Source organism: Mytilus edulis, chromosome 13, assembly GCF_963676685.1.
Source record: "Mytilus edulis chromosome 13, xbMytEdul2.2, whole genome shotgun sequence".
In the NCBI taxonomy this organism is placed as follows: Eukaryota; Metazoa; Mollusca; class Bivalvia; order Mytilida; family Mytilidae; genus Mytilus; species Mytilus edulis.
The window spans coordinates 33,920,117-33,932,553 of NC_092356.1; the positions used below are offsets into that span (position 1 = coordinate 33,920,117).

Below are 12,437 nucleotides of genomic sequence, written 5' to 3' on the forward strand. Positions count from 1 at the left end.
GTATGTCCCTGTAGGATGGTTTACTTTGTATGCATGATTTCCATGTTATAAGTAGTATATGCAGATGAAACATAACATGTATTTTTACATGTTAGTACTTGTCGGGGAAAGTCTATGACTTAATTAACTTATTATGTATGTACCTGTTCCAAGTCAGCAGCCTCTATGAGTGATTATAGTTTGTTGCATATCATATTTGTTTTTCCTTAATTTTTTTGTACATTAATCAGATCTTTAGTTTTCTGTATGAATTGTTTTACATTTGTCATCAGGGGCCTTCTATGGCTTGCTTTGCTGTTTGGGTTTGCTAATTGTTGATGGTTGTTCGGTGATCTATAGTTGCTTACCTCTACAACATTTTTGTCCCTCGTTGAGTTTCTGTTGTCACATTGGCAATTATAACGACCTTTTTTGTACACCTTTATTTGTGTTCGGTAAATTGTAATTTTTCGAATGTCATATTTCTTATATTGATGCAATTTGAAATCATTTGTCAGTGTGGCGTTGTTCGAAATTAATTCCTGTAGATTTTACTATAGAAAATAGTATAGTTGATAATGTTTTTTTGTTTATCAATTTGTTGACAGTTTTAATATGCATCATTGTGACAAATTCATGACAGCTATATAAACCGGAAAAGGAGTAGGTCCGGTAAGGGCCGATTTTGGCCTCAAATTTCAGGTTCATCTAACGAAAGATTTTGGACACTTTTTAAACACTTAAGTGTCTATTTCAATTGATTCAATTAGTATATGTGAAAGATTTTAGCTGATTTAGTCATTAAAAACCCTCCGATTAAAGCAAAAATATGAAAAATCTATCAAATATGCAAAAATCGTCACTTTTCAGATGGTTTTTGTCAAAAATGAAAGTGGCCGCATCCGTGTTCATCCTCAACCTTTATCTATGTCATGTATTGTCATTAAATACAACTTACATTTCAATATTATGAATGAACACGAATGTGGCCACTTTCATTTGAGACGGAAACCGTCTAAAATTTAACCAAAATGCTTAAATTGTGAAGATTTCAGTAATTTAGCATGACTTAATGATGTTAGTACCCGATATATGTGCATTATATTGTCAAAAACAGACCATATTTGTGTAGCAGAAGCATTCTACTTTCCAATAAATAGCTAAAGGATTACATTTTCACAATTTTGCAAAACTGCTATATTTTGGGGCCAAAATGGGGTCTTACTGAACCTACTCCTTTTAACAGCATCGTTTCATGTTTAGGTAATAGGTAAACTATATACATTGTAATGATAATCTGGATGGGGTTTACAGAATAGAGAAAAGTGGACAAATAGATACAGATTAAGGGCAAAATTTAAAGAGAAAATTAAGCCAAGGAAATAAAGAATGGAGAATAATAGGGTGCTGAAATAGAAAGAATGGAGAATAACGGTTAAATAAAGAATAGACTGAAATGAGATAATGAGATAAAAAAAAAGAGAGTGAACATTATGAAGGACCCCATCCAGACATTACTATATAGGATACGGGAAAATTAAGCATACTTTGCTACTTAAGCTATTTTTTCAAATTTAAGATGAATTAAAAAAAAAAAAAACCCTATGTACATTTAGACATAAACAAGGTTTTGTGTTCTGTATCATTTTAAAAGTGCAGATTTAATCATTTGGTGAAATTTTAGAAAAAAATACAAAAATTACGGTGTAAGATTGCTCAGCTGCTTTCTACTGTATTTTTTTTTAATTGTTGTTGAGTTTATGTTTTTTGGCATCATTCAATCATACTTTATTCACATCTTACATTTCAGTAGTTTAAAAAGAATATAACGTCCTTTTTTTGCCGGGTAAACAAAGCCATGTTCTAATTCCAATATAGGTTCACTTGATTGACAGTACAATTAATGTCCGAGGTTTCGAAAATAAAACGAGTCAATTTGTATAATCTCTTTATTACCCTATATACTATAACAAATAAGTAAAAGCATCCTTTTCTTATTTAGGAGCAGCAGAGAGGAAGTACATGGTCATTTTTCAGCAAAGTATTGAAAATCAAAACGTGGGCATAATACATGATGCATAATCTATCAGATAATGCAATAAAGACATAATTTACAAACACCAAGAATAAATAATCTCAGCAGGTCAAACTATTTTTTTTTGTGATATCATTAATTATACTAAAAAATTTGATATAAAAACTTAATTTTTCATAATCACACATTGCATAAAAACACATCAAACCTCATTACCAGTATTTTATATACCTAGTATTCTAACGACTGTTCCCGAAGAATATGGTTGCATTATCAATACCATATTTTTACTTTTTCTTTCCGTTATAGTTGCCACTACCATAACTGCTACGATAACTGTTACGGTTGTTTCCGTAATTGTTGTTGCCATAGTTACCATTATAGCTATTATAATTGTTTCCATATCCATGTACGCTTTCCGATTTCCCATAAGACTTGTAATGTTTTGAAACCGGAACAGGTGCCGGAACGTAGGAAGGACCTCCAAAGAGCGGCATTGGTTCATATACAATTGGACCAGGGGGCGGTGGAATATTTACACGTGGTGCAATACCTCCTGCCTGCCTATTTGCCCACCATCCAAAACCAAACTTTGCCAAAACCGGCAACCCAAATGGTAAAAACGGTGCGAAAAATCCCAAACTTGGCAGACCTAACCCAGATGAGGCAATTACTGGACCAACTGGGCCAATAATAGGACCTTGGGTGCTTGGTGGTGTATCAGTCGTCCCCGTTACGCCTGTTGGATCGACGGTAACAATTGATATTCCAATGGAAGTAGTCGGTGACATTGTAGTTGTGGCAACTGGTGTTGTCGAGCCTCCGATTGGAACACTTGACAAGTCAGTCGGGACAGGTGTCGCTGATGTCGATGAGGTCCCATTATCACAGCATCCATTGATTGAACTATAGGTCGATGTGTAATCAGGATACTCGAAATCTGGTGGTATTGGATCTCCAGTAGCTAAAACAATAACGTCTGCGCAGTTTACAAAAGCTGGTTGCTCCCAGTATCCTACTCCGCACAGTCCTGTCGGGTCACAACTGTATTCGTTCGCTGAAAAAGATTCAAAATGAAACTTTTTAAATTTATGATTGCATTTATTGTACATTTGTTCTTCGATCCTTGCAAATTAATAGGTTATACGATTTCTCCTTTTTTTTCAATCTACATATCTACATGAAGATAAATGATGTATATTATTGGTCCTTTTGACAAATTTATTCTGCGTATATCGTGAGCGCTGAAAAAGATTCAAAATGAAACTTTTTAAATTTATGATTGAATTTATTGTACATTTGTTCTTCGATCCTTGTAAATTAATAGGTTATACGATTTTTTCTTTTTTTAATCTACATACATGTAGATAAATGATGTATATTATTGGCCCTTTTGACAAATTTATTCTGCGTATATCATGAGCGCAGCATATGACACGACTGTCATAAACCAGATTTGACGCATTAAATAAGTATTTATTTTAAGCAAGTATGACACAAGTTTGCAGATATAGAAATACAATTAATTTCAGAAAAAAAAAATGAAAAAAACACGGATACTTTTTTATGAAGATTCGCAAATATTAATTTAAACAAAATCTGCTGACATTATCGAAATAGAAAAGTTTCTTCTAATTGATAAAGATAAAATATCATACTCATAAAATTGAGAATGGAAATGGGGAATGTGTCAAAGAGACAACAACCCGCCCAAATAAAAAACAACAGCAGAGGGTCACCAACAGGTCTTCAATGTAGCGAGAAATTCCCGCACCCGGAGGCGTCCTTCAGCTGGCCCCTAAACAAATATATACTAGTCCAGTGATAATGAACGCCATACTAATTTCCAAATTGTACACAAGAAACTAAAATTAAAATAATACAAGACTAACAAAGGCCAGAGGCTCCTGACTTGGGACAGGCGCAAAAATGCGGCGGGGTTAAACATGTTTGTGAGATCTCAACCCTCCCCCTATACCTCTAACCAATGTAGTAAAGTAAACGCATAACAATACGCACATTAAAATTCAGTTATTATTATTGAAATTATCTTGTACATCAAAATCAAAAAGAAGTTAAATTGATATCGGGTTAATTTGTGCTATGAATTATATGTTTGAAGTAAAAGAAGAATATGTCTTCTGTATTATTTTATTTGAGGAACGACTTAATATTTTAATTTTCGAATAAATATCACCAACCAATGGATTGCAGCTCATTTTTGTGGTTTTTTTTTAATAGACAGAAAAAATCTGTAATTTCTTATATTTAAAGGAGTAAATCATGAAAAAAAAACGTTGATGACGTCACGGTCACATGACAAAATTTTGTCTATGAGCTAGTAGACTAAAACATTTCAGCCAATTAGAAGACGTGTTACATCCAAAATTACATTATTCTATTTTTATTTATTTTTTACTTCAAATGAATCTTTCTTTTTGGTTCTCATGTCTCATCTGATATAAAAACTGAACAACTTATATAAATCTGAAACCTTTTTTAATAGGTTGGTCTATATCTTTTATAAATTTATGCTTACCTATTGCATATGTGCGCTTCTTATTCGCAGGTGGTAAAGTGCTGAATATACGTGCTCGCATTTATTTTCTATTCGTTTGTTGTCATTTACTCTACGATTGCGCTAATGGGGCAAATGTATGTAAGCGCATAATATGCAGCAGAAGAGCAAATAAGAATTTGAACTCACCATATTGATGCTCATATTGTACACAAGCTCATGAAAATCATGATGCAAATACAAGATAAGGCCGAGGGAAAAACATTCAAAGGCTTGGGAAACATATGAGCAAGTAAATTATATAAGCGCGGAAAATATGCAGTGGAGCAATAAAGCAGCAAAGTGTTAAATTGAAATGTAAAAACAAATCTATATGCACATTAAGTGCAAAAACGCATAAAGAATGAAACAAATAAAAAATAAGCATGAAAGAAAACCTTTGAAAGGTTTTGACAAAATATGTGCAAATATTTTCTTAGCGCAGAAAAATATGCAGTGCAGCAAAAATGTAGCAAAATATTAGATTAAAATGTAATTAGAAATCTATAACTTATATGTACTTCCGTGTGAGAAAATGAAGATAGCTATAGATATGGTTGACATTTAACTGCAGGCTATTTATATACATGTTATTTTAGAAAATGTATATCACTTATACATGTGTGTACATTTTACCAATTTATTTTTCGATACATCATATCTAGGCCAAATTTAATCTTAAAGCTAAATAAATAAGCTAGTGGTTCACCTGAATACTTTTTAGTGGCAGAAAATCTTACAAAACGAATTTCGCACTGAAGCTTGTTTTTTAACATAAAGGCATCAATCTGAACAGGTTAAAATAAATTGAATTTACCATCCCATACATTAATTATATTTTTAGTAACAACCACAGTTGGACTGTTCGGAATATATATAGGCACGTCCGGTTTGGGATGGGGAGGTTGAAACCGATGCTTCTTTTTAAACAAAAAGGCCTCAATCTGAACAGGTCCAAATAAATTGAATTTACCACCCCATACATTAATTATATTTTAAGTAACAACCACAGTTGGACTGTTTGGAATATATACAGTAACGTCCGGTTGGGATGGGGAGGTTAAAACAGATGCTTTGGGCACACTAACTATCTAAGAATCTATATAGGTGGCAAAATTTCTGTGCCTTTCATTTCGAGTGGCAGTCTTAATTTCCAGGCTATCAACCCAGTTGACCTAACTGGAACCTCCTACATATTGTTGTAATTGTTAATTTGTATTTGTTTGAAAATGAACGAGATATTTGCCACTAGAATTTAAGAAGCAACAATCAATCCCCGAGTTTCACGATTGCAACTATTGATGCACACCAATCTAATTAAAAACCGATCTCTCATCGCTCCTGTTTCTGATATGTCGCGTGGGAGATCTAACGAAACCGGCTTTGAGGTCACATGTGAGTGAACTAAAAGTTATGAATTTATAAAGATATGCAAATGAGTTGACGACCTATTAATAAGCCAATCAAAAAAGTTTATGAATTATTTTGACTGACGATTTCGTCGTAAATAAAATGAGTTACATCCCTTTGCCTTATGTTAAACTTCCAAGATCGTGGAAGACTCAATTTCATTGGTCGAAAAAGACACACCTACGAGGTCACTCACATGTGACCTCAAAGCGGGTTTCGTTAGATCTCCCACGCGACATATCAGAAACAGGAGCGATGAGAGATCGGTTTTTAATTAGATTGGATGCACACATCAAATAATTTTTATCCACATTGTTTTGTGTCCACACTTGTAATCAATAATGTGAATGATAAAATTTCAACATTTAAGGTTTACATGTAAATTATATTATATTTTTATCATAAAAACGAACTTTTATGTGGTTGGAAAAATACATGTCTCTCTTGAATACTGCGCAAGATTTGTTGAATTGGTCAAATTTTGAAGCTGAGGCTTGATAAGGGGTGACTATAATAATACATTATTTAAAGTTGTAGAATCTGTTTTTCCAATTATGTCAAGGTCAACTTTTCCAAAAACATTTAGCGGGAAACACGTGAAAATGTGGTAAAAAATTCCTAGAACCTCAGGATCGTTAAAACAACCCAGAACAATACAGATGACTATAATTCAGTACATGAAACTATTTACTAAATTTTGCATCAATATTTCTAAAAGTAATTGTTGGGCTTTATATTTCATATTGCAAGCAGCTCGCAAAAAGCACAAATAGAATTGGTTTCATCACTATCGTACATATAGTTCTATCGCAAGCTTTCATATAAATGTTGTGCTTACAGTCAATTAATTGCTGTAAAACATTATGATAGAATAGCGCATGACTGCAGTTATGGCAAAACATAGTAAATAATATGAACTAAGACACATATTTTATACAATTGTAAACGTCATCAAGACAGCCCGAAATCAACAGGCAGTGCAATATCAGCATACAGGCTTTTTTGGCAACTGTGCCATAGTTCTTTTTTTTTATATAGAAATTTAGCCCTCTCTGCTGTTTTATTCTCACATACAATGAATTTGTCTTCTAATCCATTCTCTGTTTTTTTTCTTAAAGCTACATGTTTATATATACCTTGATTTTGAACCAAAATGATATTTGGTTCGATAGCTACATGTTTATAAATGACGTATATATACAAATTCATGTGTGTTTTTTTTTTATAGCTACATGTTTATAAATACTTGTATATATACAAAAGCAGTTGTCCTACCTTTTGTTCTTCTGTCTTTAAGCTTCGTGTTAAAATCGTCTGCTAACTATGATCCAATTAAAGCGCGAAAAAGTAACTCCGATTTAAAAAAAAAATGTACTTGAATGTGTTCCAGCGCAAAATATCTGACGGATTTTTACCATTCTTAATTAACCCAAGCACATAAAAATACCTATAAAACGTGTCTCAGAAAAATCGTCTGCTGACTATGATCCACGTAAAGCGCGAAAAAGTTACTCCGATTTGTTAAAAAATGTACTTGAATGTGTTCAATTGAAAATATCTGGCGTTTTCCCCCTATTCTTACTTGAAGCCTACGCAAATACAATTACCCATCATACATTTCCTTGAATATATTCTTAAAAAGTTTTCGATTTGTATAATATGACCTACTATTTTCAAGTTAATTCAATATTGGGATTCATGTCGCCATACGATAGTTTCTCGGGACTATATTTACATATACTGAACTGAAATTAAAATCTACTTATTCGAAATGATCTAAAGTATATTTAAACATAATTTTTCATTGATAGATATTTCTTTAGTATTTCGGTATTGCTATAAAATTAGCATGAACTTGTTTTATAATTTAAATTTAAAATTTCAAAACTTTTAAACGATTTCTTTTCTTTCAAAATTAGATTTTAAGCATGATTTAAATCCCTTTCGGAGATTTCTCGAGGTAAAATTAAGAATTTCTAAACCTTTTCTACTTACAAATGATGTATAAAACATTGACATGTTTATTTTTAATTTGTCGGCAAAACGACTAAAATATTTATTTTTTAAGAACTTTTAGGTGAACAGAGGTCGCAAGTTTGCTGAAGCATTTTTCGATTGAACAATTTTTTTTCTTCAGGAAATTTATCTTTGATAAGATTAATTGCTTTAGCATTTCTGTTTTACCTGTAATCCAAATCCAACGCATGACACAACGATCGCCGGTCACTCCAGGTGGTAGTATTACTTCGAATGATCCATCCCCTTCGAAGTTGTTGATTGGAAGTGTATTTGAATTGGTATCCTTAAATATAAGACGTTGAAAACATTGCTCTGTAACTGGGCTGTTGCCAGCTGGACAACAGAGATCCAGCATGAAGAAGCCCCCTTCTTTCTTTCCTGTCACGGTTACTGTAACATTGATGGTGGTGCCTTCGTGGTATACCTGAGTAATATATCCTTTTGCGTATTTTGACGGGTCTTCGTGGTCAAGCGGTCCATTTTTAGGGTCTCCACATATTCCGCATTTCTGTGGTAGGTCATTGTGATCTTTAACCTACAAAAGCCAAAGAGGAATACATAAGTTTGTCGATACTTCAATGGAACAAAGACCTTTTGGGATCCTCTGATTTTGTCAGGCTAATACACACCTTAAAAATTTGAAGGCTTCAACTTCATTGGCTTGTGATCCTTTGGCTGATCAATAACTTGTACTAGATCAGAAAGTAACATGGAGTATTGTTATAGTCTTGTAAGACAAGCTTGGACTCGGGATCTGTATTTTGATAAGATTGCTTGTATGAATAAATCTGGTTTTAATCCCTTTTAGCACCAGCTGACACAAAATTTTACTCAAACATTTTTAAGTTTCTGTACATTATGCCTTTTATAGCTTGCTGTTAGGTGTGAGCCAAGCCTCCGTGTTTAAGACTATACTTTGGCCTATAATGGTTTACTTTTACAAATTGTGACTTGGATGGAGAGTTGTAATTTGGCACTCTGTGTCTCATACCACATCTTCTTAGTTTTTTTATTTCAATATATTTATTTATAGGGGATAGGGAAACAAGTTATTGCAAATTATACTAATTCCTCTCCACTTTTCTGGTGTGAGTGCTGCCTTGTAGTGATATTAGACCGTTCTTTTTCGAAAATCTACAAGGGTGACTTTACGTGACGGTGCAGGAGATATTGCTCTCTGATATTGATCTTCTATATCTAGAGATATCCTTGAAATCTGCACAAGAATACAAGTCATAAGTTTGTATAATAGAGTCAATATTCAAATAACAGCCAATGCAATACGAGTTCTTTTTAAAACTCTGTACCAATGTTGACCAAGAAACGTTAAGGCAAACAAGTTCGCCATTGACACTACTACTCTGACAAACCAGTTATCAATAATATAAAATATAATCCGTTCTAGAGATAAAGGAGTAGGTATGATTAGAGACAATGGTTGGTTTCTGAAATTATATAAACAGATTTTTTTTTTCAAACTGTTTGTGGTTTTTCCCAGAATGATACATAGAGCACCTCTGTAGCAAAATGTCTAAGACATTTTCTTGCATCTTAATATCAATAATAAGATATCAATATGAGATATTTTGGCACTATTTGCAGTTTTGTATGTGATACACGAAGCTTGAAGCCCTTGAGCACATCTAAAATATGAATGCGAAATATTTAACACATTAATGTCTTGTTTACGGGCCAAAACATGGCCGTGTACAGTTTGGAGTAGTTTTAACCTCTATTCCAAACTGTCAGAAAAGTAGATATCAAATCTCCGAGAGCAAAATTATTCAGTTATGATTGTTTTATTCGTCCTTGTGTTCGTTGCTCACTGTTAGTATAACAACAATTAGCCAGAGTTAGGGAAAGATTTAATCCGTTATAAAGTCATATGTATAGAAAAATGTGTCATTTTATATACTTCGAGTAAAATTCTGGTTATATGGTGATATTTTTTTTCAATGGCAATTACATTTCAGAATCAAGACAAAGCCTGAAATAAAACCCACAAAATTAAATCAATGTTGTAGTAATCGGAGTTAATCGAGCTCTACTATATATAGACGATGTACCAATGTCGTTGGAAACCGCAAACATGAATTGATAATAATAATCTTTCTATTTTAAACATTTACTCCATAGTTTCTTGTGACCTTCAAGATTTTTTATTCAGTACGAGTAAATATTTATTGATTTTATAAAGTTTTATGATACTACAAACAAATATTGTGGTCAAAGCTAAATAGGCTTGGTGTTCAGTGCAGCAAAATGTGTGCTGCTATACAGTCTATTCATATAAATATTCAGTACGATTAAAAGTCATTTATCAGAAAAATTAAATGTCAACAACAGTTTTACCCAAGGATGTCCATTATCACCTATGCTATTTAATTTCTTTATAAATGATTTAGTCTCACACTTTAAATGATATGAGTGTGTGTTGATATTAACGATGATAAAGTTTGCATATTACACTAAGATGATGATGTGGTTATTCTAGAAGGCGATAAAAAGAATGGCAAACTCTATTAAATGCATAAGATAAATGAGGGTCTGGAAATGGTGTGGAGATAATTATATGTCTCCCGAAGCATTGCAAATTTTATTAGATAAACTGTCATTCTACTGTAGGAGATGGAATATAACTGTAAAAAGGGACAAAACAAAAATTGTCGTATTTCGAAATGGTTGGAAGCCTGTAACTGACCATTTTTATTTCGAAGGCCAAGAACTTGAAATCGTCAAATCATATATATATCTTGGTATGCTGCTACATTTCAATGGTAAATTTGTTCAAACTCAAAAAAGAATGGCACAACAAGGAGCTAGAGCTCTATCATCTTTAATCAACTCGATGAAAAGAGTATTCATTGGTCCAAGTCAACAGTGTTTTTTATTCAATAGTATGGTTGGATCCGTTCTGAACTATGCGTCTGAGGTGTGGGGATTTCATCGGGCCAACGAAATAAAATATGTTCATAATCGTTTTTGTCGATATATACTCAACTTGGGTAAAACTGTACCAATTTTGTTTTTATGTGGGGAACTCGGACACTTTCCGATGTGTATTTCAAGAAAATATAGAATTGTTAAATATTGGTTGCATTTAATTAAGGACCAACCAAATATTGTGTATGATGTATATAAAGTTTTATGTATTGATGCTACTAATGGCAAAACAAATTGGGCATCCAATGTAAGAGACCTTTTGTTTAGTTTAGGTTTGAATTATATATGGATTAACCAGGATCACATAAATGTGTCATTTGACCTTATTAAATCACGTATCAACGATCAATATTATCAAAGCTGGTATGATAATATTAATGCTTGTGAAAAACTGTCTATCTATAAATGTTTCAAACTAGATTTTTGTTTGGAGAATTATTTACAATATGATTTTAATACCAATATACTTACAAAACTACGTAGTGGAAGCTTGAAATTATATTTAGAAACAGGTCGCTATGACAATATTCCTAGAGACAATCGTATTTGTAGATGTTGTAAAATGAATAATATTGAAGATGAATATCATTTTGTGTTGATTTGTCCTGCATATAGAACACTTAGATGTAATTTTTTGCCAAAGTATTATTGTTCATGGCCAAATACACGAAAGCTAATTTTTCTTTTACAAGCTGGGTCAAAAAGCTTAACTAAAAATCTATGTAATTATCTTAAAGCTGCATGGAAACTAAGATTGCAAATTATCAGTTAATATATTATTCATATTATTATAAGTTATCTCTGCATTATTTAATTTATTTAATTGTTCTCTGTATTCTGTCATATTTGTCATATATGTATATATGTATTATGCTAAAGCAATGTTGTTGCTAATGCAATAAAGATTCATTCAATTCATTCCGAAAAGAGTGATATTGTGCATTTAAGAACATTGTAAAATTACAAGTATATCTTATCATTGAAAAATCAACTCCTTATACTTATTTGGTTTTGATCTAGTTTTAAGTGAACTTTTATAGCATAATTTAACTCTTAAAGTAAACCTGTTGCACCTTCTGCAAATATAACATTTGATTTTGTTTATAAGAAAATGTAAATTATTATGTTGCGTTATTCATAATGTAGTTTTAAAAATATTTTATATTGTGATGATATTTATTCGCAGGAATTTGAAAAAAAAGAACAAATGCCATACATAGCAGAGCTTGCAAATTATTCCTCGGAGTATGTAAATTTAATCCATACGCTGCAGTTACAGTTACTGTTAATTATATATCCATCTTTCAAAATCAAAGGTAATTAATTAGTTCGACTTTGGGGCCATTGGAACAATATAAGTTCTAATTGGTTAAACAGTAAGGTTTTCAGTTGGGCATATATATTCTGAGTAGAAACCACAAGTGCATGGAATTTTTATATAAGGAAAACATTTTCTGATTACATCGTTGAACATTTGGGTAACATTACAGACTA

General features: G+C 32.3%; 1 protein-coding gene across 3 annotated transcripts in view; it reads right to left on the reverse strand.

Moving 5' to 3' along the window:
- LOC139500900 (uncharacterized) overlaps nt 1-12,437 on the reverse strand; it is a 32,549-nt gene that overhangs the window by 17,940 nt on the left and 2,172 nt on the right. For 2 of the 3 annotated variants that reach the window (XM_071289804.1, XM_071289803.1), the window contains exon 2: nt 8,166-8,535. In XM_071289804.1, coding sequence (XP_071145905.1) covers nt 8,166-8,535 — 370 coding nt within the window. Of the gene's footprint in view, nt 1-1,913; nt 3,072-8,165; nt 8,536-12,437 lie in introns of those variants that run through there. The other variant, XM_071289805.1, reaches the window with a different exon arrangement.